This window comes from Ictidomys tridecemlineatus, chromosome 4 (genome assembly GCF_052094955.1).
Source record: "Ictidomys tridecemlineatus isolate mIctTri1 chromosome 4, mIctTri1.hap1, whole genome shotgun sequence".
Lineage (NCBI taxonomy): Eukaryota > Metazoa > Chordata > Mammalia > Rodentia > Sciuridae > Ictidomys > Ictidomys tridecemlineatus.
In genome coordinates, this window is record NC_135480.1 from 56,777,614 (window position 1) to 56,804,442 (window position 26,829).

The following is a 26,829-nucleotide window of genomic DNA, read 5'->3' on the forward strand; positions in this document are numbered from 1 at the left end:
CATCCTAGTCCACGCTTCATCATCCCTTCCCTGAATTATCTCAATTGGACCCAAATACATCTTCCTCTTGATACTCTGGCTTTTCTACCATCAATCCACCGTAGAACAGCCAGACTGACTTGAAAAATGCAAATTAGGTGTCGTCTCCTACATACTGCTTTCCAATAGATTTTCATTGTGCTTTTGAAAAAATACAAGCTCATTTCCATGACCATGTGATCTACCCCTTTCTATGCCTTTTTATAACTTCAGATCACTTTACTCCTTACTCACCATGCTCTCGCTTTATGTTCAGTTCTATTGAGGGTTTTATCTGAATATTCCTTCTAAATCTTCCAAGTAGCTCATGCTCAAATATTCAGGAACCTGTTCTGTCCACTCAAACTATATTAACTACTCCCTTCTAGTCATTCTATAGCACATCAACCTATTTGGTTTTCTTTATATGCTGGGCATGGGGACACATAACTGTAATTCCAGTAACTCAGGAGGCTAACAAGTTCAAGGCAAGTTGGGGCTATTTAGAGAAACCTTGACTCAAAAAAGGCTGGGAGCCAGGTGTGGTGGTACACACCATTAATCCCAGTGGTTTGGGAGGCTGAGGCAGGAGGATTGCAAGTTCAAAGCTAGCCTCAGCAACTTAGCAAGGCCTTAAGCAACTTAGTGAGACCCTATCTCTAAATAAAATATTAAAAAGAGCTGGAGATATGGGCTCCACAGTTAAGTACCCCAGGATTCCATTCCTAGTACCAAAAAAATAAAAATAAACAAGCCTGGGGATGTGGCTCAGTGGTAGAGTGCCCCTGGGTTCAACCCCCAGTACTGCAAAAAAATTTTTTTGTTCTTGTTTATATGTTTACCTTTTATTGCCTGTTGCCCTTACAATAGAACCACCTCATCTGCACCCAGAACAATACTTGATATGAAAGAGTGCTCAATAAATAATTGTTAAATGAACATAGGGTCTTGTATTTTATTTGGCTTTTGTTTTTCATGTGTATGATTCACTCAGAGAATCCTTTGTGGGTGATGTGGTGTGGATGGTAGGGTAGGACTGGGACATTTCCAATAATACCACTAAATGCCTTTAAAAAGGATTTTGAGTTTTAATATTCTCCCTTCAAAAATATCCCTTGGGAATTTAGCTGAGACCACAGCAGAGAGCTACCCAGACAAGGGTTCTGTGTGTTAGCAGTTGCCAGATTTGTCTAACTCCTCAGATACATGGCTATCACCTGGCCCCTCTCTTCAGAGTGTGCCCACCACTCTCCTCTCCCCTATTGCCACACAATGCCTCCTCCATAGCTTCAATTGTACACACTGTATTTTTCTCTCAGTGTGTAACATTTTACCTTCTGTGTATACATCACTATCTTTCCAAGTCCTAGAAATCATTCATGTAATCACTGTAGCTTTATTTTGGTGGAGGGCTCAAGTCAAGGGTGGGCTGCACACATGGACTCTCCGTTGGATACAGGTAGCAAGGCTGAGTTTCGTGGGTAAGGGCAGGTGCATCAGGATGTTCCTGCTGTGTAGCTTAGTGGAACCAAGGGGCCCGGCCATGTACACAGGGCAGGAGTACACAGCCAGGCCAGCTGGGACTGGCAGGTCATCAATGTACCCAGCCTGTGCAGTGACGCTGACAGGAGGCAGAAGGCTGGGCTGGCTGGAAGAACTGTCCTGCAGAGCCCCATCTATTGGGTCCCACTCGGCATGCAGGAGCTGTAGCCCAATCAGTAGTAGGCCTGTCTGTGGAACCTTGGGATTTGGGCCATTCTCCACCTGGGGGTGCCAAGAGCTGGTTAGGCAGACTAGAAAGATAACAGGGTGGGGGGCTGTGTCATAGTAAAGTGAGATTGGAGAGATGATTAGGGTTACTGAGGGGAAAGATTACCAACAGGATGGGGTATAATCAGGGACTTTAAGGGGACGGAATGGGGAACTGAAGGGATGCTAAGGTACCCGGAGGCACAGAGGATTGTTGTTCAGCTTCTGACGTTTACGTGAGAGATGACTGGGGCCTTGGCTGCCAGAAAGATTCGAGCTGGGCACCTGCTGCTGCAGGACAGCCTCCCAACGCAGTGCCAGCAGCAGGCGGCGTGGGTGGCTAAAGGCTGACAGATGAAAGATGCGCCCTGGTACTCTAGTGTCTGCGTCTGCAACTCTGCCTGCATCCAGGTAGCGAATTAATTGCTGTCCACGACGTGACTGCTGTCGCAGCCATTGCCAGGGTGGCTGCTGACCAGCGGGTGCATGGGGTCGCCAAGGTTGGGGTAGGTGGCCAGTCCAGAGAGCTTGGGCCACCGCAGCACAGCGGTAGGAGGTGCAAGGGGGTTTGCCCTTTAGCTGCCCCAATAGGCAGTCAAGGTCATTTTGTAAAATGCCCACCAGTTGACTCAGTTCCATCACTTCATTCTCTAGGAAGCCTTCCACTGGAGGCCGAGCCTTTGGCCCCAGCACTGCCCTTAGGGGAGACTTCCCTAGACCAGTGTGGTCGGTCAGTAAGGCTTGCAATGACTCCAGCCTGCGTTTGGCTTGTACTAGGCGTTGAAGCAACCGCCTTTCTGCACGCCAAGGGCATCCTTGAGTGTTAGGAACCCACCAGGGTAAACTATGCTGCAGGGCCCTCAGGATAGCATGACTCTTGCGGCGTACCAACCATGCCTGGGGGCCCTCACTTAGTCCAGAGATCCGAGGGTCCGACGGTATGAGCAGTAGATGCATCTGGGCCTTGCACTCTGCAATAGCATCTAGCTTCTCTAGTTCTTGGAGATAGAAGTGAGGGGTAAGGAATAAGACGGACTCCACACCCCACTCCCAAGGAAGTAGGCCTTCCTTTGATCCCTTATGCTATCATCCCTATAACTATGTGAATTTTGCCCCTTTGTGTATCTCCTGGCACCACCATCCACATTCCTGTGGGGATGGCATTTCACTGCACTATTTCTGGCCCCCAAACAGATATTTATTGACTGGAGCTTACCTGAGCTGGGCATCACAGTGGCCAGCAGATACTGAGGTGTGTGTGGTTGGACCCAACTCTTGCTGCTGAAGCTCAGGCAGGCTTCTGTGAGGCTAATTAAGACCTCTCTGTCCTTAGTGTCCCTCACAGGTCCCCCATAGAAAACTGAAGCTGAAAATGGAACCCTTAGTTCCAGCCCTTCCAGTTCCCACAACCCTTCCCCAAACCAAAGTTGTAAATTAGGTCCCAGTCTCAAAACTCCCACCCCCACCCTTTTCCAGGCTCTCCTGGTGGCAGATGGCTGCATGGAGGACAGGAAGGGTCTCACCAGTGAGCTCCTGCATGGCAGTACTGGGATTGCTGAGACTGGTCCACAACTGCTCTTGGGTCTTAAGGGCCTTTATCAGAGTCACTTGACTCCTGAAGGAGGGGAACAGGAAGTCAGATTTCAAATATCACCAATATGCTTCAGAGCCTCAAGTCTTTTTTCCTGCCTAAACTTATCTTCTGAGCTCCAGGCTCATGAGGGTTTACTAGTCATTATCACTTGGCATGTTGAATACAACTTGCTTTCAACCAAAGTCATCATATTCCCTCATGAAACGTGTTTCTCATTTCTATCATATATCCCAGTGTGAGGTATCACCAGCTGCCCAACTGTCTAAGTCAGAAATCTGGAATTCATTCCTGACTCCTTCTTCCTCATCCTCAATTTATTCTCTATTTCTACTGTGACTACCACCCTAGTCCCTACAAACCTTACTATGATTTTTTCCCTGGAGACTAGTAGAACCTCCCCAAACTATTCTGTTTGCTTCTAATACCACCTCCTCTGTTCCACTTTCCACACTGCAACCAGTGGTCTTTCCAACAGACAAACATGATCACATTCTTTCTTCTACTTTAATACCTTCAGTGGCTTCTCACTATTCTTAGGATAACATCAGATCCCTTTGCTATGGTCTTAAAGGTCCTTTGTGATGAGCCTGGCCTCTCCCTACTCAATACCCAGCAGGTTAACCTCAACTATACTGAAATCACTTTCTGTTGAACTTAGTTCCCTCTGTTCAGAAAGGCTCTGATTTGCCTCAACTTTTAAGATTCAATTTAAAGTGAGATCCTAAAAGTCCTCAGAGAAGCCTTCCTAGAATTCCTCTTTCCTTCATTCTTTGGAAGATGAATTAGTTTTACTCAACCTAGTGTGAAGAAGATACTCAGTGTTTTCTGAGTGACTGACTCAACAGCATAAGTGAGTTCCTCACCAGAGCCCCCTGTGTGCCTGCAACTTCATTCCATAGAGCTGTCGGTGTAGCAGGAGGCCATGTAGGAGGAGCAGAGATAGTGCCTGGTCAAAAGGTTGCATGTAGAGTCCTTGCTGTGCTAACTCCATACTGTCAATCAAGATGCGGCCCAATTCCAGGGATTGGTCCCAGAAAACAGGCATGCAGTGTTGAGTCAGCACAGCTGGAGAGGAAGAAGAGTGCTGAGTCAGCACAGCAGAATTGCCCTCCCCTTTCTAATTTGAGACCGTTGGGGGATACTCCTTACCTGGCAAGGAAGCAGTTGCCTCTGCAGAAACAATAAGCCAAAGACGGAAATCTTGGTGGACAGTAACCACATTCCTTCTTTCAGGTTGGGTTGAAAGCAGTTTCAATTCCATCTCTGAAACTACTAGAGTTAGACAAGGGATTGAGATCAGTCATTAGGTATTGGGTCAGACACAAGTCTAGGGATCAGATTAGAGACTGAGGAATCAGGAGTCAGACACATGGCTAAGAGCACAGGCCTGGACCTAGGAAATTTGACAGTGAACTTGAGAGTTCAAGTTGTAGCCCAAGTTAGGGTGTGGTCCTGAAAGCCATTTCTAGGCAACAAACTCACCTTTGGCTCTGCCTATCAGCTGCAGCAAGAGTTGGATCAGCTCTCTTGGCCAGTGGGGCACCAGATGACAGTTATCCAGCACCAGCCAGTACCCCTCCAACATGGCTTGGCATAGAGTGTTGACCACAATTGAGACTGGGTCCCAAACTTCAGAGCCCAGGGCTATCACTTGCAGGTGTTTCTGCCCCTGGAGATAAATAGAGACAGAAGAATGACTCAAAGCAATCCCAAGGCAACCCAAGAGACTCAAAGTAATACCACAATGATCCAAAAAGTACCTCAGTAATATAGAAAGATCCATGAGAATGCTGAGAGAGGGCATCCACACCTTCTCCCAGCCCCCAGAGGCCCAGTCACTCTGTGACCAAAAGACTAGGTCCAAACCTGTTCATGCTCAGCAGCCAATTTCTGGATGACAGTCAGAGGATGCAGGATGGCTGTGGGGTGGCCAGTCGAAGGCAATAAGATCAGTATGGGCTGAGTAGCCTGACTCTGTTCAAGGGGCATGGTGTGAGCAGCCAGATTTTCATCCAGGGGCCTCCCCAGGAGACTGGTGGTGAAGTCTGCCAAAGCACCTGCCAGACAGTCAGGTCGCAGCACACGCCACAGGATCAGCTTCTGGATGAGGCTGAGTGGCTCAGGACCTAGCCCAGGTGCAGGACCCAGCACTGTGGATGATAGCGACAGGTATTCCTGCCAAATATCAGAGTGGCCTGCTAGGGATGCACGCAGCCCAACAAATGGAGGCAGCAGCTCCAACATCCCACATTCTTGCCAGGCTCTTGGCCCTAGCCAGGCTGGCCGAACCACACCTGGGTCTGGCTTACTGTATTCAGTGCTGGCAGAGGTTGCCAGTCCAGGCCAGAGTGCCAAGCTTTCTAGCTTTGATGCCTTCCTTGTCACATGCAGCAGAGCCAAAGCACCCAAGGTACCCACCAAGGGTACTTGGGTCAGGCCTAGTGAAGCCACAGTGCTGCCCAGCAGCTGGTGGGTCAGGTGTATTTTTATCTGCAGTAGATGGCTGGCCAGGTCCTCCCCTTGCTTTATATCATGTGGCTTCATGCTGTCTAGAGCTTTCTTTGTGACCACCAGCCAGTCCTTTGGTTTCATCCGGAAAAATGGGAACAAGTTCTGCAGTGGGCTTAGGGCATTCACTAAGGCCATTCCATGTCTAACTACATGCTGGTAGGATACCCACAATTCCATCTCCTTCAGTTTTTGTCCTTCTAGCTCCTCACAATGAGCACGCAGTTGACATATCTCTGCCTGGGACCTCACCATATCCCGCAGAAACTTAGCTGGTTTCTGAGGGGTTTGTTTCTGCATCAGCATCATCGTCAGCAACCGCTCCTGTATATAGTAATTTGTTAGGTGGATCTGGCCCTTTCCCACAGTCCCCAAATATCTACATTCATCTCCACCTCTACACCCAGGCCCTTCCAGTGCTTATCCTATCCCACAGACTGGATCCCCAGGCACCTCAGCAGCCTCCACATCTTCACAGGCATCCAGGGCTCTGATTTTTATGTCCTGCCAGCGGGTCTCAAGCTCAGGATGCTCCCTGCACAAGATTTCATGCAGCATCTGTTCTTCTAGTATTTCCATGTTCAGGGACAAATCCAGGACATTCAGCCCCTTTAGCAGTTCATAACCTAGCACTTGGAGTCACATGGAATGTGCTTAAACCCTCACCCTTGGCAGAGCCAAGGAGGGGGCAGACAAGGGGTGTGGCTCCTTACTACATTCTGAGCCTGCTCAGGTTGAGTCAAGCCCTCTAAATACTGGTCCTGGGATCCTAGTGTGCCCACAAAACTGTGCTAGCAATGTGCCCTCTGGGTCTCACCTTTTTCCAAAGCACAGAGTGGGAGGGTAGTGCTCAGATAGAGACAGAAGCCAGGCTGCACCTTGGGTAGACTCAGCTTCTCCCGCTGAAGCAGCCATTGTAGTTCTTGGCACCATAGGCCCAGCTCCATGTTGGTCAGAAGCACAGGCAGGCCTGTGAGGGGAAGCAAGGACAACCCACCCACAATGCCAGCACCCATGGTACCCACAAGAGCTGACCCTGAGCAGCTATCCTCCAACAAATAGGGTTCCTTTGAGATTTTTCAACATAATGGGATGAAGGATGGGAACTGAAGTCAGACTGAGATGTGAGAGGTATATGGGGTCACAGAATCAGGGGAGGACAAGAGGGGGTAATGGTGGGTGGGCATCAGTTCTTACCACTGGCAGCTGCCTCCAAAAGCTGAGGACCCAACTCTGGGTTAGCACCTGAGAGCACATTAAAGCAGAGACGAGGTGAAGACTGAGTTTCTGAGGCTAGGCTGGACTCGTGTTTCTCTGCCTTGTTCTTTTTCTCTTCTTCTTCTTTCTCCCCTTGCTCTTGCTCTTTCTCCTGTTCCTCATTTTTACTTTCTTCTGCCTTCTGCTCTTCGGTTTGTTCTTTAGCCTTATTCCTCTCGTCACAATCATTATCTTCTTCTACATCCTCATTTTTATTCTGTCTCTCTTGACTTGTCATTAGACTCTTCCCTGTGACAGAAAGATGCACAGAAACATTTCTGAGAGGAGGATTTGGACTCTGGTGGAGCACTATTCATCCAAGGACTCCATTCCATGAGGGAAGTAAGACACTTTAGGAAAGCTGTTTAAGCTCTGTGACTCAGTTTCCTCATCAACAAAATGGAATTGATATTAGTGATGACCTCATAGGATTACCATGAAGATTAAATACAATGACACATAGAAAACACCTAGGCAGGTGCCTAGTAAGTGCTCGATAAATGTTGCTTATTATTATTATTACTTTAAAATTAAGGGAGGGAATTAGTCATCTCTGAAATTGGCTCCATTTCTGCCCTTTCTATAGGTTGGTTAGAAGAGTCAGTGCCTCCCCTGCTCCCTGCTTTTTTTAACTTGAGATAATTCTGGTACTAACAACTTAAAGAATCCTCACTAATTTGGAAATCAGTACCTGGAAGTAGTAACTTGTAAGTGAAAGTCTGTAAACTGTGGAATTAGCTAAATCATGGGTGGTGTGGTAAACACAGATAGTTGGCTAATCAACAACCATTCCCAACTCCCTTGACCCCTTGCTATGCTGCCCAGATAATTCCTGGGCCAAACTGATTCTCTTTGCCAGATCTATAGTTCAGTGCATTCATTTTTTTTTATTGCTAACAGATTACCACAAAATTAGCAGCTTGAAATAACACCAGTTTATTCTCTACCCTTCTATAGGTGAGCAGTCTCACCTATTCAACCCATTAACCCACAGCATGGCTGGATTTTCTGCACAGGGCTACACTGGGCTAAAATCAAAGTGTCAGATGGGGCTTCCCATCTCATCTGGAGCTTGAGGTCCTTTTCTAGGCTGTTTTTTATTTGTTTGTTTGTTTGTTTATTTGTTTGTTTTGAGATGGGATCTTGCTGTGTTGCCCAGGATGGTTTTGAACTCTTAGGTTCAAGTGATCCTCCTGCCTCAATCTCTCAAGTAGCTGAAACTTCAGATACATGCCCCATGCCTACCTATTCTTTCACACACTATTCTAATTTCTCACACTTGCCCTGTAGCCCCCACTATCTTTGAGCTAGCAACAGTTCATTGAATCCTTCTTGTGTTTCAAATCTGACTGTTTTCTTTCTTCCTTTCTGCTCTGAAGGCCTCATTTGATTATACTGGGCTCATCTAGATAATCTGGGATAATATCTCTATCTTAATGCCAAATGATTAGTAATTTTAATCAACTCTTCAAACTCTTTTTTATGTAACATAACATAATCCTGGAAATAACATCAAAAGACAAAGGTCACAGAGATCAAAATTCTGCCTATCACATTTGGCTCTTCATATTTCTGAAAATCAGCAGCAACTCTGACATGATACTTGGAAGGACAGATGATACCTTGCATGATATATTGTGTATTAGTTTCCAGGACTACAGTAACAAATTACCACAAACTTGGTAGCTTAAACAACAGAAACTAGTTTTCTCATGGTTGTGAAAACCAGAAGTCTGCAATCAAGGTTTCAGCAGGATATACTTCTGCCAAGGTTCTAAAGAGGAGCCTTCTTTGCCTTTTTCCATCCTCTGGTGGTTCCAGACTCTCCTTAGCTAGTGGCCAAAAAGCTCCAATCTTGGTCTCCCTTTTCACATGGACTTCTCTTTTGTGTATATCTTTTTTTCTGTATTTTATAAGATGCTTGTCATGGGATTTAGAGCCCACTCATATAAAGAGCAGGGTGATATTATTTCAAGGTTCAGAAGTTGATGACATCTTTTTTTTCATTTTATTTTTTAGTTGTAGTTGAACACAGTACCTTTATTGTATTTATTTTTATGTGGTGCTGAGGATTGAACCCAGGGCCTCACACATGCTAGGCAAGTGCTCTACCACTGAGCCCCAGCCCCAGCCCTCATGACATCTTTAAAGAACCTTTTTCCAAGAGTTCACATATTTTTTCCTCACTAATGCAGCACACCAACTCCATTTTCTGGGAGATAAAACATCCCCTCTTCCTTCTAGCAAATTTTCCTTCCAACACCCCACCCAGATGTGATTCCTAATCTAAACAGAATCAATAAAAATGTTCTTCTAGAATTTTTGAACAAATCTGAGTACTAAAACTCTGGGGTGAGGGCAAGGTTTCTAATAGTGCCAAAGAAACCTGAGAAGTGGAAGACCATGAATTGGTCTTCATTGCAATATGAACCAAAAAAATATATATAGCATAGGCTGATAAAATCTGGGATATTCTAGCAAGGGAAGATAACATAAGGCTCAGAGGGTTGGGCAGTTCAGATATCCCAGAAGCATGTATTATTGTCTCTGCCTTACCTCTGTGCTCAGTGGGGGCTTGTGCCAAGCATCTTTTATCTTCCAGAGGTAGTGGGTTCAACCAGATGAGTGCCTCATTGCTGGGGTCAAGCAGCAGAGGCCAACGGCAACTATAGTAGTGAGTGGAACTCCCCAGAAGCAGGCCTGCCAAGCGGGCTGACTTTGCCTGGGGCTTCAGGTCTCGGTCCCACTGATACTGTTCAGATTCACAGCTTAGCAGTGACAGAATACTGAAGGGAGAGCATGTGGGCAATAGGGGTTTTTTTTGAGGCATGATGACAGATTTCTGCTTCTGCTTCAGTGCCTGTGCCACATCATCTGGACCCAGGGTCTCCTGATAGCCCCTACACAGAGCCAGCCACTTGTCCAGTAGCTCTTGGCGACGGAGAGGTGGGAAGGGACCTAAATAGGTGATGGCAGCAGAACACAGGAGGGCATCTCCAAACATAGTCTTGCAATGTCCCCTCAACTTCTGGCGTGAAGGGAAGACCAGAGGGTGTTTAGGCCAAGCGAGGAGAGGTATGGAGGAAAGCAAGGAAGGTGGGGCAGGAAGCAGTTAGGGCATAGGGTGGCAGGGTGTGAAATGAACAAGGAAGAAGACATATGGGAGAGGGTTGGTTACCTGGAGCTGTGCACACCAGTTGTTCATGGGTGTGAGCAGTGTAGACTTTATGGGCCATTTGTGATACTGGCCACATTGTGCCTGATTGAGAGTCTGTACCACATGGCTGTGGGAAATCTGGGCATCCTCTATCTTCTTAGTCAGGGCCAAAATATTCTCCAGCATGTCCTGGGCTTGAAACTGGAATTGGCCTAAGCGGGCCTGCTCCCGAGCCAGTGTTGCCTCCACCTGCCTCAGCAGCAGGCCCGTGGGCACACCCCGGCGCTGTGCCAGTCCATAACGTAGAACAGCCCGGAGCCAGATCGCCAGGTTTGCTGTGGGTATGCTTACTGCCCTCAGAGCTGCATCACTCATGCCTGGATCCTTCAGAGTTTGTTCTAATTTTATCAGCTCTGAGTCTTTCATCTTCTCCTTGGGGAAGAATACCAGCTCCTAGGAGGAAGTGTGTTCAGGGTAGAGGGGAAGACATGGATGCTCTGGACCTTGACCCAAAAGTCTATCCCTGCCAAGTCTATCTCCCGTCTGTTCCTTCATTATCCCTACCTGATAGAAATCTTCAGTGCATAAAAGTTGCTTGGCATTGGTCCAGCCTGTTTCATGGTGGAACAGTTCACACAATGCATCAGTCACCCGGACTACAGATTCTGGTGGTGCTCGATAGCTCCTTATCTCCTCAAAGTCAGCCACCTGCAGCTGACTCAGAGGACCCAGAAATGCCTTGCCCATCTACATGAGGAGAGGTGCCTGCTGAAGCGAGCTTCTGAGAGATGAGCTTCCCTTTCAAGATGTTTTTTAATTTTCTCCTAGGAGTTCTCATGAAGGGCACTCCCCAAGATAACCTTTGCCCCCTTCCCCCTGGAGACTCCATCATGAGTCTCCCCAACCCTTCCACTGAGCATCCTGTTAGGGGCTATCCTCTCCCAAGCAAAGACAAGTAGAGGGCACATGGCAGGAAAAACATACCTTCTCCAGGAAAGCCTGATACTGAGACTGCAGGGAATCTCGCTGCTTGGCTAGGTTCTCAATTAGGTGCTCCTGATGACGACACTCTGCTATCTGCCGCTTGTACAGGAGCTTGCTTTGCTCTAGCTGCTGCCGAAATTTGATGAGGCTCTGTGAACAGAGATCAGGCCCTGTAGCTCCAGATTCTGGGCTGTGTGGGAACATGCCAGGGGGAGACCCCATGGGCATGGTAGGATAACAAAACTGAACTCTGAGTAGGCACAGAATGAGTCTGAGCTCTTGGTCTGTCACTTACTGCTTGGCATCTGATAATGCAGCCCCCTGTAGGTAGTTGCTTTCCTTGCAACTTGTTTACCATACAGGCTAAGAAAATCTGATTCTAAAGTCTGAGCATGTAACTATTATGCTATGCTATTTATCTTATTTGACCCCTTAGCAGCAGTTGTCACAGAAGATAGATCTTTCTTTTAGACAAATTCTTCCTAAATCCCTAATTTCATGGCTTCTATTATATTCTAAATACTGTCAAATTCCTCTTTAGCTATATTACTGCCAAGCCCTACACTGTGTACCCATCTTCATAGTGGAAACCTCTCCTTGGATGTTTTACAGGCCCCTCAGATTCCTCATGCGCCCAAAATGAATGTATTGGTTATGCCTCAGCTCTTCTGCAATCTTACCTCTCCTTGCATTCTTGTTCTCAGAGAACTGTGGCAAAATATGCTCAGATTTCTCAAGGAAGAATTCTGATGTTACCTCTATTCTCCTAAACCCAGGCTCTTTGAGGTCTTTTACAATTACACCTCCAACATTTCTCTCATGTCCATTTCCATCCCAAACATCCATCACTCACATTCAGGATCTCTCTCCTGACCTGCACAAAATTCCTGAATGGTCTTTTATTTCTCTCCCCTATTTCATTCCCCACACTGCAGCCTGACTGGTTTTCTAAAAACTGAATCTCATCATCATAATGTTCTTTAACACACGTCCCCCTCCCTCTGAAATGTCCCTTCCTATGAGGGGTGTCCTCTCCCTTTGTTTGATTGACAATGCCACCTTGACCACCTTGACCTACTCATTTTTCCAATCTCATCTTTTTAACTCTCCCAACATACTACTCTCCAGCCACTCCAATTTTCAGGTCCTCCAAAATGGCATATGTTCTCTTGCCTCTAGGGTTTTACACAAGCTGTTACTTTAGCCTGGAACATTTTTCCTTCCCACCTCTCTCTACATATGGCCAAATCTTATCTAGCCTTTAAGCTTCAACATTAGTACCATTCTGGGGGCACTGTACTTTCTTTCTTTCTTTCTTTCTTTTTTTTTTTTGTACTAGAGATTGAACCTAAGCCACACCCCTAGCCCTTTTTTAAAAGAGTTTTTTGTTGTTGTTGTTTGTTTGTTTTTTTAAATAGGGTCTTGCTAAGTTGTTTAGGGCCTTGTTAAGTTCCTGAGGCTAGTCTTAAACTTGTGATCCTCCTACCTCAGTCTCTTGAGTTGCTGGGATTACAGGTATATCACCACACTGTTTTCTCTAGAATTCTTACTACATCAGCCCCCTCTGGACTTTGTCATACCATACTGTTTGGATATTTCCTTGATGAATCTATATTTCTGGAAAACTGTAGACACCATGAAGTCAAGGGCAGTGTCTTATCTCCTCTTATTAGGAGGCAATCTGACCTAATATTAATAATAACAAACATATTAAGTCATGACTATATGACAGCCTTTCTAAAGGCTTTACATGCAAAATCTCATTTAATCCTCATCATGATATTATAAGTTTAAGGAAGCTTCTCTAGCCTCTTTGGATCTCTGTTTTCTCATCAGAAAATGGAAAAACAATAGCCATCTTGGATTCCTTGTGGCAAGGAACCTATCATCTGTCTGTCTACCTGTGTATCAATCTAAATGTAGACATAAATATACGTAAATATTAGTAAGTGCCTAGACAAAATGATTATAGGTTTTGATTAATTTTGTTGAATATAGTAATGAACAAATGAGCCAATTGAATATGAGATGAGAAAGAAATGGAAGATCACAGAATGACTCCTGGGATTTGGCTTAAATGATTAGGTGCCTAGTGGGGGTATTTCCTAGGATGTGGAATATTAGAAAAATTACACACTATTGTGGCTGTTGAGTGAATCACCAAGTGTTATGGTGTGGATGTGAGGTGTCCCCAAAAGGCTCATGTATGGAACAATGCAAGGTTTGGAGGAGAAATGATGGGATTATGAGAGCCTTAACCTGATTTCTGAATTGATCCCTGATGGGATTAACTGAGTGGTACTGGAAGCAGGTGGGGTGTGGCTGGAAAAAGTGGGGGCATGGCTTTGGGGTATATATTTGTATCTGGCAAGCAGAGACCTCTCTCTTTGCTTCCTGATCAACATGTGAGCTGCTTCTCTCTGCCATACTCTTCCACCATGATGTTCTGCCTTACCTAGAGCCCTGAGGAATGGAGCTGGTCTTCTGTGGACTAAGACCTCTGAAACCGTGAACCACCATTTTAAACTTTTCTTCCTCTACAATTGTTATAGTCAGATCTTTTAGTTACAGAACAAAAAAAAAATCCTGACTAAAACACCAAGGCATCTGATTCTGAATGATCCCTGAGACTATGAATATCTTTTATCTAGATATGGGGCTTCTTGTGTTGTGGTCTGATGTAGATGATCAAGGAATGCCTGTACTCTTAAACCAAAATAATAATTCCTAGTATGAATCATCTTGGGAAAAAGTAGGACCCAGGACAAGAAAGAAACTGGAATTTGGGAAATATGGGGAAGTAGTCTCTTGTCCCTTCCTTTCTTTTCTTTCTTTTACAACTTGGATAAATCTTTATGTGTAATCTAAGCTAGGCATCCTAGCTAGTGGATAGTAAGAGGATTCCAGTACCTTGAGAATACCAGGTGGCACAGTTTCATAGAGCATTATGGAAACTATGTAGGTAGACACAATATAAGCCAGGCCTCTCGAGCTGTGCAACCCCAAGTGATATTTGGAGGGCACCCATATGGAAGAGCCATATGGAGCCATGCATTAGGATTTTTAAGGCCTGAAAGCCAATTAGATTACTCAGTTGTGAGTCGGGCACTATTTCACTTCTCTGTAGTGGTCCCTGAACCTTTTCAAGGTCTTATGCCGTAGTAGGAAGAAAAGTGTTATTTCAAAATACCTCTTATTAAAAACAAAACAAGACTTCTTTTGTTTGGGAAAATACCTTTAACTGCAAAGTTTGCCCATATAAGGTTTGGTGACCCACCAGTTTTATTCAGATTTGCTGGAAGAAGATGATTGTTCTATATAACAAATGAAAAGATTTGGGGTTTGGACTAGAAAAAAATCTCTATTCCATGAAAAAATGTATTCAGGGAACTTTGAAAGAAAAATTAAGTGAATAATATGTGGTACAGGTGTTGGGAGATGGGCGTGATATAGAAAAGTTGGTCACCGAGAAACGCCCAGTAGAGGGTGAGTAAGGATATTTAGGATATTGATGTACAGTGTAATATTTAAATATGCTTGTTTCTTTGATATGTTGTAAATTTTCCCCTACTACCTACCCTCATCCATTCACATCTCCCTAGTATACACAGCCTTATATATTTGGTGCTTTTTGGAAGAAAGAGGTATAGGACAAAGTGGTATAAGGAAAAAAGATGAATACAAGAGATGATCTGACTAGCAATGCTAGTGAATTCAAGGGAAAATGATAAGAGTGGGAGGTGGCCATGATATTGATATCCCTGCTGAATCCCTCATGAGTGTATATGGAGATCTTGGGATCACACTGAACTTCACATAGTCAAGACACGCGGAGCTACCAGAAGCAGACACTTGAGTTTCATGTATTATGAAGAATCAATCTAGTCTCAGCTGTGTCATAAAACTTTTGAGCCAGAGTTCTTAAGGATTAGATAGTCAGGATTAGAGAGATCACCTGGAGAAATTAAGAGGGACTTTAGGGAAATCAGAACTAAGCTTCACTCTCATTGGTTCCTTCCAACTTTTCTTTTGTACTCTGCATTAACACAACCTTATGAATCTGACAGTCTTCTCCCTCTTACCTGCTGAGAGCCTTTTAGCTGCTGTTCCAAAATGGAGACCAGGTTGTTGTGGGTACTGTGCTGCTCAATCAGCCTTTTCAGATTCTCTAGGGCATTATAGATTCTGAAGGTACAATGCACCACACAGTGAGTGGACTTCAGGGGCATAAGGAGGTAAACTTCAGGGAATGGGGCCACTTACCGCTGGGCCCTATTCTTTAACTTAAGGGTCATCTGTCGCTGCAGCAGCATGAAGGTGTCCAGAAGGTCTAGGAAAGTCTTGGGGGTGACAAGTGGCAATGCAGGGCACAGATGCTCATGGTAGTAGGCAGCCGAAAGGTGGATGAGGGCCATGGCTTTGGCCACACTGGAAATAGAGGCCTGGAGATCTGGGTACTTCAAGCAGTCTGCAATGGGTATGGCTTTAGCCTGGACTTGTAAGCCCATAGGAAAGTGGGAAAGGTAAGAGTTTCTATTCTAGCTCAGGAAAGGAGGTTAGAAAATGTGAAGGGAGCTCAGTAAACACACAAACACACACACAAACACACACACACACACACACACACACACACACACATGAGAATCAGAGATAGACAGACACTGGCCTAGGTAATAATCCTAATTAGAACCTAGTTGAAATGACTGGTAGGGTCAAGAAAAAGGCTCACCATCATCAAGGGGTAGACTCTGAGCACCCTCCAGGTGGTGCTGGGCTACCCTGACTAAGGAAGTTTGGTCCCAGGGTTCATAGTAGTCAATGCTGGCAGTGGCTAGTTGAACGAGCCTCAGGTAAAGGGTAGAGGGCAGCTGCTTGTGGGCCTGGTAATCTCCCATCAGGAAAAACATGTGCAGGTGGCTACACACTTGCTGGTAGAACCTGTGGGCCAGGAGTCAGTCAGCGGCTGTCTTCTTCTTATCCCGTTTGCTCTACCGGGTCCCAGTTCCAATCCTGACCACTTAGCCCTCATCTTAAGAGCCTTCACAATAGCACATAGATTTCCTTATAGCCTTTTGGGCAGGACAGAGTAAGAGCAGAGCAGACCCAGGTATGGGGCTTTAGGACTTACCACTGCAATGCCACTCCCTTCTTAGTGTTGTTTTCGATATCAAGGTTCTCCATCGGTACATGTTCTTCAATATTGTCCAGATCTGCATCTGTGTACTGGTCAGGGAAACTGCCTGAGGTTGCCAGGGCTACTAGGTGATGGAGGGTAGTGAGATCCACACTCTTGGGTACCAGTAATACCACTGGCTGGTTTAATATGCCAGCATGCCAGCTGGCATCTCTCAAACACTGGAGAATTTCCTCCTCTGATCTAGATGGCAGATGGAAGAGGCGGGCCTGACAAATGTTAGAGGCCAGAGTGATGGCAGTACAGCGCCCAGTACCCAGAGTTCCTGAAAGCAATAGGCCATGCTGCCTGGGCTTGGCCAGAACTCGGACCAGGCGGGCCACATGCTGGGCCATGGAGTGGCACCAGGCAAGGTGGGGGCTCAGCCCCAGCTGAGCAGCTGAGGTGGACAACTGTTTTTCCAGGCTCTCCCACTGCCGTTCCAGGTATAAGTTGGGGCTCTCAGAGTTGGATCCCAGTATCAACTCTTGACTGAAGACCAGATCTGAGGGCTTTTCCTGGGGACAGAGTAGTAATACTGGTAACAACAGGGGTGAAATCAGGTCTATCTGGGGTGATTTCTGCAACGAACTCTTGGATTTCTTTGACTGGAACTCATTGTGAGAAGCCCTTTTGCTTTCCTCCTGCTGTATCTTGTGACTTGTGCTTTCTATAATCTCCCTTTGTACTGGCCTTATGGATGGTGCTAGACTTGGTTCCCTGGAATGTAAGCCTGCTGTGGCTTGAAGGCCATAGGGATCCTCTTCCTCATCTGTTTCACTATTACTATTGCTTAAGTCCTCCCACTGGGCCAACTCCCCTTCAGATTCCACTTCAGGTACCCTCTCCTCCTCCTCCTCCTCCTCCTCCTCAAGGTCCTTGTCCAAGTACTGGGGCCCTGGCCCACCACAGAAAACATTCTGAGCTACTTCTAGGAGCAGCTTGGCACAGAAAGAGCGTTCCTTAGGGCTGTTCAACCGGTCACAAAAAGTTCTCTGTGCCTCATGTAACCAAAGACGCACCATGCTCCGCATAGCCATCATAGTAGTTAGGCGAGTGCCACGCAAGCCTGATACAAGGCGCAAGTGCTCCTGGTGGTTGGGAAAATCTACGAAACCCCGTGAGCCTATTCTGGTAGGCAATAGCTGCAGGCTTCCCAAAAGATGGCTCACAGAGTGCAGAGAGAAGTGGTAGTGTGGGTGGAGGGGTGAAGGCATGAAGGAGTTACACATAGCCTCCCAGGCCTCTACTGAGGCCCGGACCAGGGCTCTTGCCAAAACACTCTCTCTCTCCACAAAGGGGAAGCGCTCAAGCCAGGCTTGGAGGCTAGGCACATGTCTGCTCAGCATGGTAGCCTGGGTCATGCTCTCTAGGGCCAGCACTGTGAAGAGACGAGAGAGGCGTGGGCAGAGTGGGCGCTCACAGCATCCTGGCACTGTGGCAGTGGCAAGGAAGTTGACTATAGGCTGCAGTGTCTGCAATTCCAAGGTGCTGTGGGCATACACAGTGCCATCCATGGCCTGACGCAGAGTCTCCAGTACTGGCTGGCAGCTCTTTTCTGGGTCTGTGGAATATGAAGAACAATAGTGAGCACATCTGGAAGTCCACATGAAAATGTCCTCCTGTTCCTCTTATTCTTACTTCCTGACTTTGCTTCTAGGATACCCAGTTCTAAAGGAATTTTGTGTATCTGATGTGTTGGGCCATGGCAATATTTCAGCAAATCATTTTCTCTCTGCCCCATAATTTCCTAAAATTGAGCAGTTTCCTCTCTTTTTTTCCCCAGATCCTACCTCTATGACCAATTATTCATTAACTGAAGGAAAATGAATACTATAATAATATTTGGAAGCAGAGATGGTTGAGAAATGGATCAGATCACAATTAGGGGGGCAGTGCAATGATTTCAGTCAGAGTGTAGTTATATCACATGTATACTTATTTTACACTGTTGGTAGGATTATAAATGGAAATCAGTACGGAGACTCCTCAAAGACTAGGTATAGAACCACCATATGACCCAGCTACACCACTCCTCGGTATTGATCCTAAAGAATTAAAGTCAGTGTACTATAACAGTACATGCATACCTATAGTCATAGTAGCACCATTCACAATAGCTAAATTGTGGAACTAGCCTAGGTGTCCATAAGTGGATGAATGAATAAACATATGTGGAAGCTAGAGAGGGAAAAAGGAGGGAAAAGCGTGAAGGGGAATCTCATAAAAACTGAAGGGAGACCTGTAAAGTAGAGGAAATGGAACAGGGGGAAGGAGGAGGGGAAATACTAGGGAATGATATTAACCAGATTATATTGTTTTATCATACCATGTATGAATATGTAACAACAGATCCCACTACCATGTGTAATTATAATACACCAAAAATATGGAAGAAAAAAATAAAAATAAAAATGTGTTTTATGCCATTTAGTTTGTTTTTCTATTTAATTGCTTTCTGTTCTAATGTTTGTTATTTACTTCCTCCTAATTGTTTTGAGTTTAACTTTTTTTTTCTTTTTCCAGATTCTGGAGTTGAAAACTTGGATAACTGATTCCAATTTCTTTCCCACTTATATAGGCATTTAAAGCCATAACCTTATCTCTAAGCACTGCTTTAGATGCATCCCATACATTTTGATGTGCATTATTTTAATTACTATTGAATTCAAAATATTTTATAATTTCTCTCATCATTTCTTTTTTGATGCATGAATTATTTAGAAGTCTGCTGTTTAATTTCAAAGAATTTGGGAATTTTCTAGGTATCTAATTGTTACTTGATTTTTATTATTGTGATCAGAGAAAATACTCCATAAAATTTTAACCCTTTGAAATTTTTTGAGATTCATTTTATAACCCAGCATGTGATCTATCTTTGTGAATATTCCTTATGTACTTGGAAAAAAGTGCATTTTGTAATTGGTGGGTTTAATGTATTGTTCTATTTAGAGTATTATTAACTTTCCCACTTCATTTATATATATATATATATAACCTTTATGTCTTTCTGATAAGTCTTTTAACTATGAGATGTCCTGATATCTCTAATAGTACTCTGTTGTCTTAAAATGCTTTGTTATTATGTACTCTATATAATGCATTCTATTTGTATCGTAATAGGCATTTAAAGCCATAACCTTATCTCTAAGCACTGCCTTTTTTTAACTTTCAATCTGTTTATTATGCTGGGGATCAAACCAGGGCTGCACACCTGCTAGACAAGCACTCTACCTCCGAACTACATCCCCAGCCCTGTGTTTTTATCTTTAAAGTGCATTTCTTAGACAGCACATGTCAGGTCTTCCTATGTTATCTAGTCTGACAGCATTGGCCTTTTATATTTATTTAGTCCATTTATATTTCATGTAATTGTTGATATGTCTGGTTTAAAGTTCATCATATTATTTGTTTTCTATTTGTTCTATTTTTAATTCCTCTGTAGCTTTATTGCTTTATTTTGCATAACTTAAATGTTTATTATCTCATATTTATTGGCTCTTTAGCTATACTCCTTATTTTTATTATTATTCAGTAATTTTTCTAGGGCTAACAATATGCCTCCTTTAACTTACCAAAGTTAGAGTTAATATTATATCATTTCACACTTCATATCTGACCTTCATATTACTTCCTATTTCATCCTTCCTACTTCACATTTTACCATATGACATGTTACTTCACAAATATGAAACTAACAACAATATAATTCAATTTGTTTCTCCCTACCCCATCCTTTTACTGTTGCATCTATTCTTTCTTTTACTTCTATCTACATTAACAAACCATCTAACAATGCTATTATTTTTGATTTAGGTGATCATCTGTCTTTTTAAGGAAACTACAGGAAGAAAAAGTCATTTATATGTATCCACATATTTACAATTTTTGATACTCTTCATTATTTTCTATATATCTGTTATTTTCCTTTTGCCTGGGAAACATTGTTTTAATATTATAGTGAAGTTTTAGCAACCATGAACTTTCTCAACCTATGTGTCTAAAATATTTTACCTCACCTCATTTTTGAAGGGTATCTTTGCTAGGTAAAGAATTCTATGTTGATGAGTTTTCTTTTCTTTCTTTTTTTTTTTTATAATTTTAGTAGTTTAAAGAATCAAGATAATGGTGCCAACCAAGAATCTTGTATTCAGCAAAAGTAAGCTTTAGACTTGAAGTGAAATAAAAACCTTCCATGATAAACAAAAGAATTTATAAATAGAAAACTGGTACTACAAAACATCCTTGGCAAAATATTCCATGAAGAGGAAATGAAAAACAACAATGAAAATCAGCAGAGGGAGGTAGTATACTAAATGAAAAACTAATCAAAGAGGAAAACCAAGTCAAGTTAAATAACAAAAATAAACAAATATGGCTGGAAATACAAACCATGTCTCAATAATAACCCTAAATGTTAAAGGCTTAAACTCGCCAATCAAAAGACATAGGCTAGCAGATTGGATTTTTTAAAAAAAGACCCAACAATATACTGCCTCCAGGAGACTCATCTGATAGTAAAAGACATACACAGAGTGAAGGTGAAAGGTTGGGAAAAATCATACCACTCACATGGACTGTGGAAGCAAGCAGGAGTTTCCACCCTCATATCAAATAGAGTAGACTTCAAGCCAAAGTTAATCAAAAGGGATAAAGATGGACATTACATACTGCTCAAGGGAACCACACACCAACAAGACATAACAATCATAAATATATATGCCCCAAACAATGGTGTATCTATGTTCATAAAAAAAAAAACAAAACTCTTCTCAAGTTCAAGAGTCAAATTGACCACAACACAAGAAGCCATCAGAAGATTACCAACCAAGAAAAGCTCAGGACCAGATGGATACACAGCCGAGTTCTACAAGATCTTTAAAGAAGAACTAATACCAATACTCTTTAACTTATTTCAGGAAATAGAAAAAGAGGCAGTAATTCCAAACTCATTCTATGAGGCCAATATCACCCTGATTGCAAAACCAAGCAAAGACACATCAAAGAAAGAAAACTTCAGGCCAATATCTCTAATGAACATAGATGCAAAAATTGACATAAAATAAAATTCTGGCAAATCGAATAGTAAAACATATCAAAAAGATTGTGCACCATGATAGGTGGGATTCATTCCAGGGATGCAAGTTTGGTTCAACATACAGAAATCAATAAATGAAATTTATCACATCAATAGACTCAAAGGTAAGAATCATATAATCATCTCAAAATATGCAGAAAAAGCATTTGACAAAATACAGCACCCTTTGTGTTCAAAACACTAGAAAAACTAGGGATAACAGGAACATATCATAACATCCTAAAGGCTACCTATGCTAAGCCTCAAGCCAACATCATTCTAAATGGAGAAAAATTGAAGGCATTCCCTCTAAAAACTGGAACAGACAGGGATGCCCCCTTTCACCACTTCTATTCAACATAATCCTGAAACACTGGCCAGAGCAATTAGACAAATGAAAGAAATTAAAGAGATATGTATACAGAAAGAAGAATTTAAATTAGCACTATTTGCTGACGATATGATTCTATACCTAGAAGAACCAAAAAACTCCACCAGAAAACTTTTAGAACTAGTAAATGAATTCAGCAAAGTAGCAGGATATAAAATCAACACCCATAAATCAAAGGCATTTCTGTATATCAGTGACAAATCCTCTGAGAAGGAAAAGACGAAAACTACCCCATTCACAATGACCTTAAAAAAAATAGATACTTGGTAATCAACTTAATGAAAGAGGTGAAAGATCTATACAATGAAAATTACAGAACCCTAAAGAGAGAAATCAAAGAAGACCTTAGAATATGGAAAGATCTACCTTGCTCTCGGATAGGCAGAATTAATATTATCAAAATAATACCAAAAGCACTATACAGATTTAATACAATTCTGATCAAAATCCCAACGGCATTCCTCATAGAAGTAGAAAAAGCAATCATGAAATTCATATGGAAAAATAATAAACCCAGAATAGCTAAAGCAATCCTTAGCAGGAAGAGTGAAGAAGGTGGCATCACTATACCAGACCTTAAACTATACTACAGAGCAATAGTAACAAAAATAGCATGGTATTGGCACCAAAACATACTGGTAGACCAATGGTACAGAATAGAGGACACAGAGAATAACTCACAAAATTACAATTATCTTATATTAGACCAAAGGTGCCAAAAACATGCTCTAGAGATAAGATAGCATCTTCAACAAATGATGCTGGGAAACTGGAAATCCATATGCAACAAAATAAAATTAAACCCCTATTTCTCACCATGCACAAAACTTAACTCAAAATGGATCAAGGACCTTGGAGTTAAACCAGAGACTCTGTGTCTATTAGAAGAAAAAGTAGGCCCTAATATTCATCATGTGGGATTAGGCTAGGGATGTGGCTCAAGCAGTAGCACGCTCTCCTGGCATGTGCAAGGCGCTGGGTTCAATCCTCAGCACCACAAAAAATAAAATAAAATAAAGATGTTGTGTCCACTGAAAACTAAAAAATAAATATTAAAAAATTCTCTCTCTCTCTCTCTCTCTCTCTCTCTCTCTCTCTCACACACACACACACACACACACACACACACACACACACGACTCCTATAGCACAAGAATTAAAACCAAGAATCAATAAATGGGATGGAATCAAACTAAAAAGTTTCTTTTCAGCAAAAGAAACAATCTGTGAGATGAACAGAAAGCCTACATCCTGGGAGCAAATTTTTACTCCTCACACATAAGATAGAGCATTAATCTCTAGGGTGTATAAAGAACTCAAAAATCCAAGCACCAAAAAAAAAAAAAATAAATAATCCAATCAACAAATGAGCCAAGGACCTGAACAGACACATCTCAGAAGAGAATATATACTCAATCAACAAATATATGAAAAAATGCTCATCATCTCTAGCAATAAGAGAAATGCAAATCAAAACTACTCTATCATCTCACTTTAGTCAGAATGGCAGCTATTATGAAAGACAAACAACAATAAATGTTGGCAAGGATGTGGGGAAAAAGATACACTCATACATTGCTGGTGGGACTGCAAATTGGTGCAGCCAATATGGAAAGCATTATGGAGATTCCTTGGAAATCTGGGAATGGAACCACCATATGACCCAGCTATCCCTCTCCTCAGACTATACCCAAAGGTCTTAAAAACAGCATACTACAGGGACACAGTCACATCAATGTTTATAGCAGCACAATTCACAATAGCTAAACTGTGGAGCCAATCTAGATGCCCTTCAGTGGATGAATGGATTACAAAAATGTGGCATATATACACAATGGAATATTACTCAGCAATAAATGAGAATAAAATCATGGCATTTGCAGATAAAAATGGATGGCATTGGAGAAGATAATGCTAAGTGAAGTTAGCCAATCCCCCCAAAAGAAAACAAATGTTGAGTGTTTTCCCTGATATAAGGAGGCTGACTCATAGTGGGGTGGGGGGTGGAGCATGGGAGGAATAGATGAATTCTAGATAGGGAAGAGGGGTGGGAAGAAAAGGGAGGGGGCAAAAGATTAACAAGGATGGTGAAATATGATGGACATGATTATCCAAAGTACATGTATGAAGACACAAATTGGGTGTCAACATACTTTATATACAAACAGAGATATGAAAAATTGTGGTATATATATGTGTAATAAGAATTGTAATGCCAAAAAAGTACATGTATAAAGACATGAATTGGTGTGATTATACTTTATATACAAAGATATGAAAAATTGTGTAATAAGAATTGTAATACATTCCGCAGTCATGTATTTAAAAAAATAAAATCAATTAAATTTTTAAAAAGATAGAAAATAGAACTTTAGCCCTTGAAGACAGAACCTCAGGCCCTACAGACAGGACACATGAAGTTGAATACATAAAATAATAAAGGGAAAAATAATAGAACATAATCAAAAGATATAAGAAATCTGGAACAACATCAAGACACAATACCTGAGAATCATTGGGATAGAATAGAACATGGAGATACAAGCTAAAGGCATAAAGGAAATAGTTACAGAAAAATTCTCCCATATCAGAAATGAGAGAGATATATCCACATATAAGAGGCTTACAGTATCCCAAATAGACCTATTCAAATTAGAAACTCTCCAAGGCATACCATAATCAAAATGCCTATTATAGAAAATAAGGAAAGAGTATTAAAAGCTGCAAGAGAGAAATGTCAAGTCATAGTTAGAGGCAAACTGATTTGGCTCACATCTGACATCTCCAATCAGATCCTAACCTCAAGGAGGGCCTGAATTGAGATGTTCCAAACTATAAAAGAACTTAAAACAACTTCTAGCCAAGGTTAGTATACTCAGAAAGGCTCAGCTTCAAATTCAAGGGGGACATAAAAATTTTCCATGATAATACTAAAAGAAATTATGAGCACCAGGCTAACACTACAAAGGATACTCAGAGATAAACTGCACTCAGAGGAACTGAAAAACAAATCCCAGAGCTCCCAAACAGAGGAAGTTTAATAGGAGAGTAATCTATCTACTGAAGGAGAATCAAGACAGGATTAAAAACAGCAAAAAAGGAAAACACAATCCCACATCCATACTAACATGAAATGTTAAGGGTCCCAAATTCCCAATTAAAAGACATAAATTAGCAGATTGGATCAAAAAGCAATATTGAGCTATATTCTCTTAAAAGGAGACTCATAGGCAAAACACCCATGACACTAAATCTAAAGATAGACCTCAACACAATAATACAGAGTGATTTCAACATACTCTTATCACCAATAGACAGGTCATCAAAACATAAAATCAATAAAGATGTCTCCAACCTAATAATACTGGAAATCAAGTGGACCTAGCAGATATCTACAGAATATCTCCACTCAAAACAGCTGAATCTCCCTTCTTATTAGCAGCACACGGAACTTTTTCCAAGTTAGGTCACAAAGCAAATCTTACCATATATTTAAAAATTATTAAAATCCCATCAGATCATAGTGGAATTAAGGTAGAAATCAATAGCAAGAAAAATAATAGAAAAATATAAACACATGGTTTCTAAATGAAGAATAGATCAAAGAAGTTAGTAGAAATCAAGAAATTATTAGAAACTAATGAGACTAGAGATACAACATATGAAAATCTCTGGGACAATATGAGAGCATTTCTAAGATGGAAAATTTATACCACTGAGGGCCTATATTTAAAAAAATAGAGAGATCCCAAATAAGTTTATGCTCCACCCCAAGTTCTTAGAATAAGAAGGAAAAAACTAATTTCCAAGCTAGTAGAAGACAGAAAATGACTAGGATCAGAACCAAAATTATCAAAATTGAGAATATAAAAAATGCACAGCACAGATATAATGAAAAGATGGTTTTCAACAAGATAAAATTGATAAATCCAATAAGACTCCCAATATACAAAAAGTGTAATCAAAAATCAATAAATAGTATGGCATCAAATTGAAACATTTTCCACAGCAAATTAAACAATCAAGAACATGAAGAGAAGAGAGAGCCTACAAAATGGGAGAAAATCTTTGCCACCTGCACCTCAGATAGGGCATTAATATCCAGGATATACAAAGAAATTTTAAAACTTAACACCAAAACACACACACACACACACACACACACACACACACACACAAAGAAAAAAACACTAACAACAAATAGACCAATCAATAAGTGGACAAAGGAACTAAACAGACACTTCTCAAAGATTTCTTCTTTTATTTCTAAGAAATGTCAACATATATATGAAAAAAATGTTCAACATCTCTAGAAAGTAGTAAATTCAAATTAAAACCACACTGAGATGCCATCTCACTCCAGTTAGAATGGCAATTATCAAGAATACAAGTAACAATAAATGTTGGTGAAGATATGGGAAAAGGTTACACTCATACATTATTGGTGGGGCTGCAAACTGGTACAACCACTCTGCAAAGCAGTATGGAGTTTCCTCAAAAAAAAAAAAAAACCCTAGGAATTGAACCACCATTATACCCAGTTATCCCACTCCTTGATATATATTCTTTTTTTTTTTAAGGAGAGAGAGAGAGAATTTTTAATATTTATTTATTTATTTTTTTTAGTTCTCGGCGGACACAACATCTTTGTTGGTATGTGGTGCTGAGGATCGAACCCGGGCCGCATGCATGCCAGGCGAGCGTGCTACTGCTTGAGCCACATCCCCAGCCCCTCTTTGATATATATTCAAAGAATTTAAAATCAGCATACTACAGTGACACAGCCATATCAATGTTTATAAAATCACAATTCACAATAGCTAAGCCAACCTAGCTGCCCTTCAACAGATGAAAGGATCAAGAAAATGTGGCATATATAATACACATGGAGTATTATCCAATCATTAAGAAGAAAGACTTT

At 42.1% G+C, this 26,829-nt stretch overlaps 1 protein-coding gene across 1 annotated transcript in view; it reads right to left on the reverse strand.

Moving 5' to 3' along the window:
- Positions 1–1,394: 1,394 nt before the first annotated feature.
- Positions 1,395–26,829, reverse strand: part of Dnhd1 (dynein heavy chain domain 1) — an 86,857-nt gene continuing 61,422 nt past the window's right edge. Inside the window, exons 24-42 of the mRNA XM_078044919.1 lie at positions 16,396–18,004; positions 15,997–16,205; positions 15,531–15,735; positions 15,350–15,452; positions 11,268–11,417; positions 10,848–11,030; positions 10,305–10,736; positions 9,683–10,154; positions 7,067–7,375; positions 6,687–6,839; positions 6,323–6,501; positions 5,228–6,193; positions 4,844–5,030; positions 4,511–4,633; positions 4,225–4,426; positions 3,291–3,382; positions 2,984–3,133; positions 1,963–2,765; positions 1,395–1,782 (exon numbers count right to left, since the gene is read on the reverse strand). Of these exons, the coding sequence (XP_077901045.1) occupies positions 1,432–1,782; positions 1,963–2,765; positions 2,984–3,133; positions 3,291–3,382; positions 4,225–4,426; positions 4,511–4,633; positions 4,844–5,030; positions 5,228–6,193; positions 6,323–6,501; positions 6,687–6,839; positions 7,067–7,375; positions 9,683–10,154; positions 10,305–10,736; positions 10,848–11,030; positions 11,268–11,417; positions 15,350–15,452; positions 15,531–15,735; positions 15,997–16,205; positions 16,396–18,004 (6,878 nt within the window). The 3' untranslated portion in view covers positions 1,395–1,431. The remainder of the gene's footprint in view (positions 1,783–1,962; positions 2,766–2,983; positions 3,134–3,290; positions 3,383–4,224; positions 4,427–4,510; positions 4,634–4,843; positions 5,031–5,227; positions 6,194–6,322; positions 6,502–6,686; positions 6,840–7,066; positions 7,376–9,682; positions 10,155–10,304; positions 10,737–10,847; positions 11,031–11,267; positions 11,418–15,349; positions 15,453–15,530; positions 15,736–15,996; positions 16,206–16,395; positions 18,005–26,829) is intronic.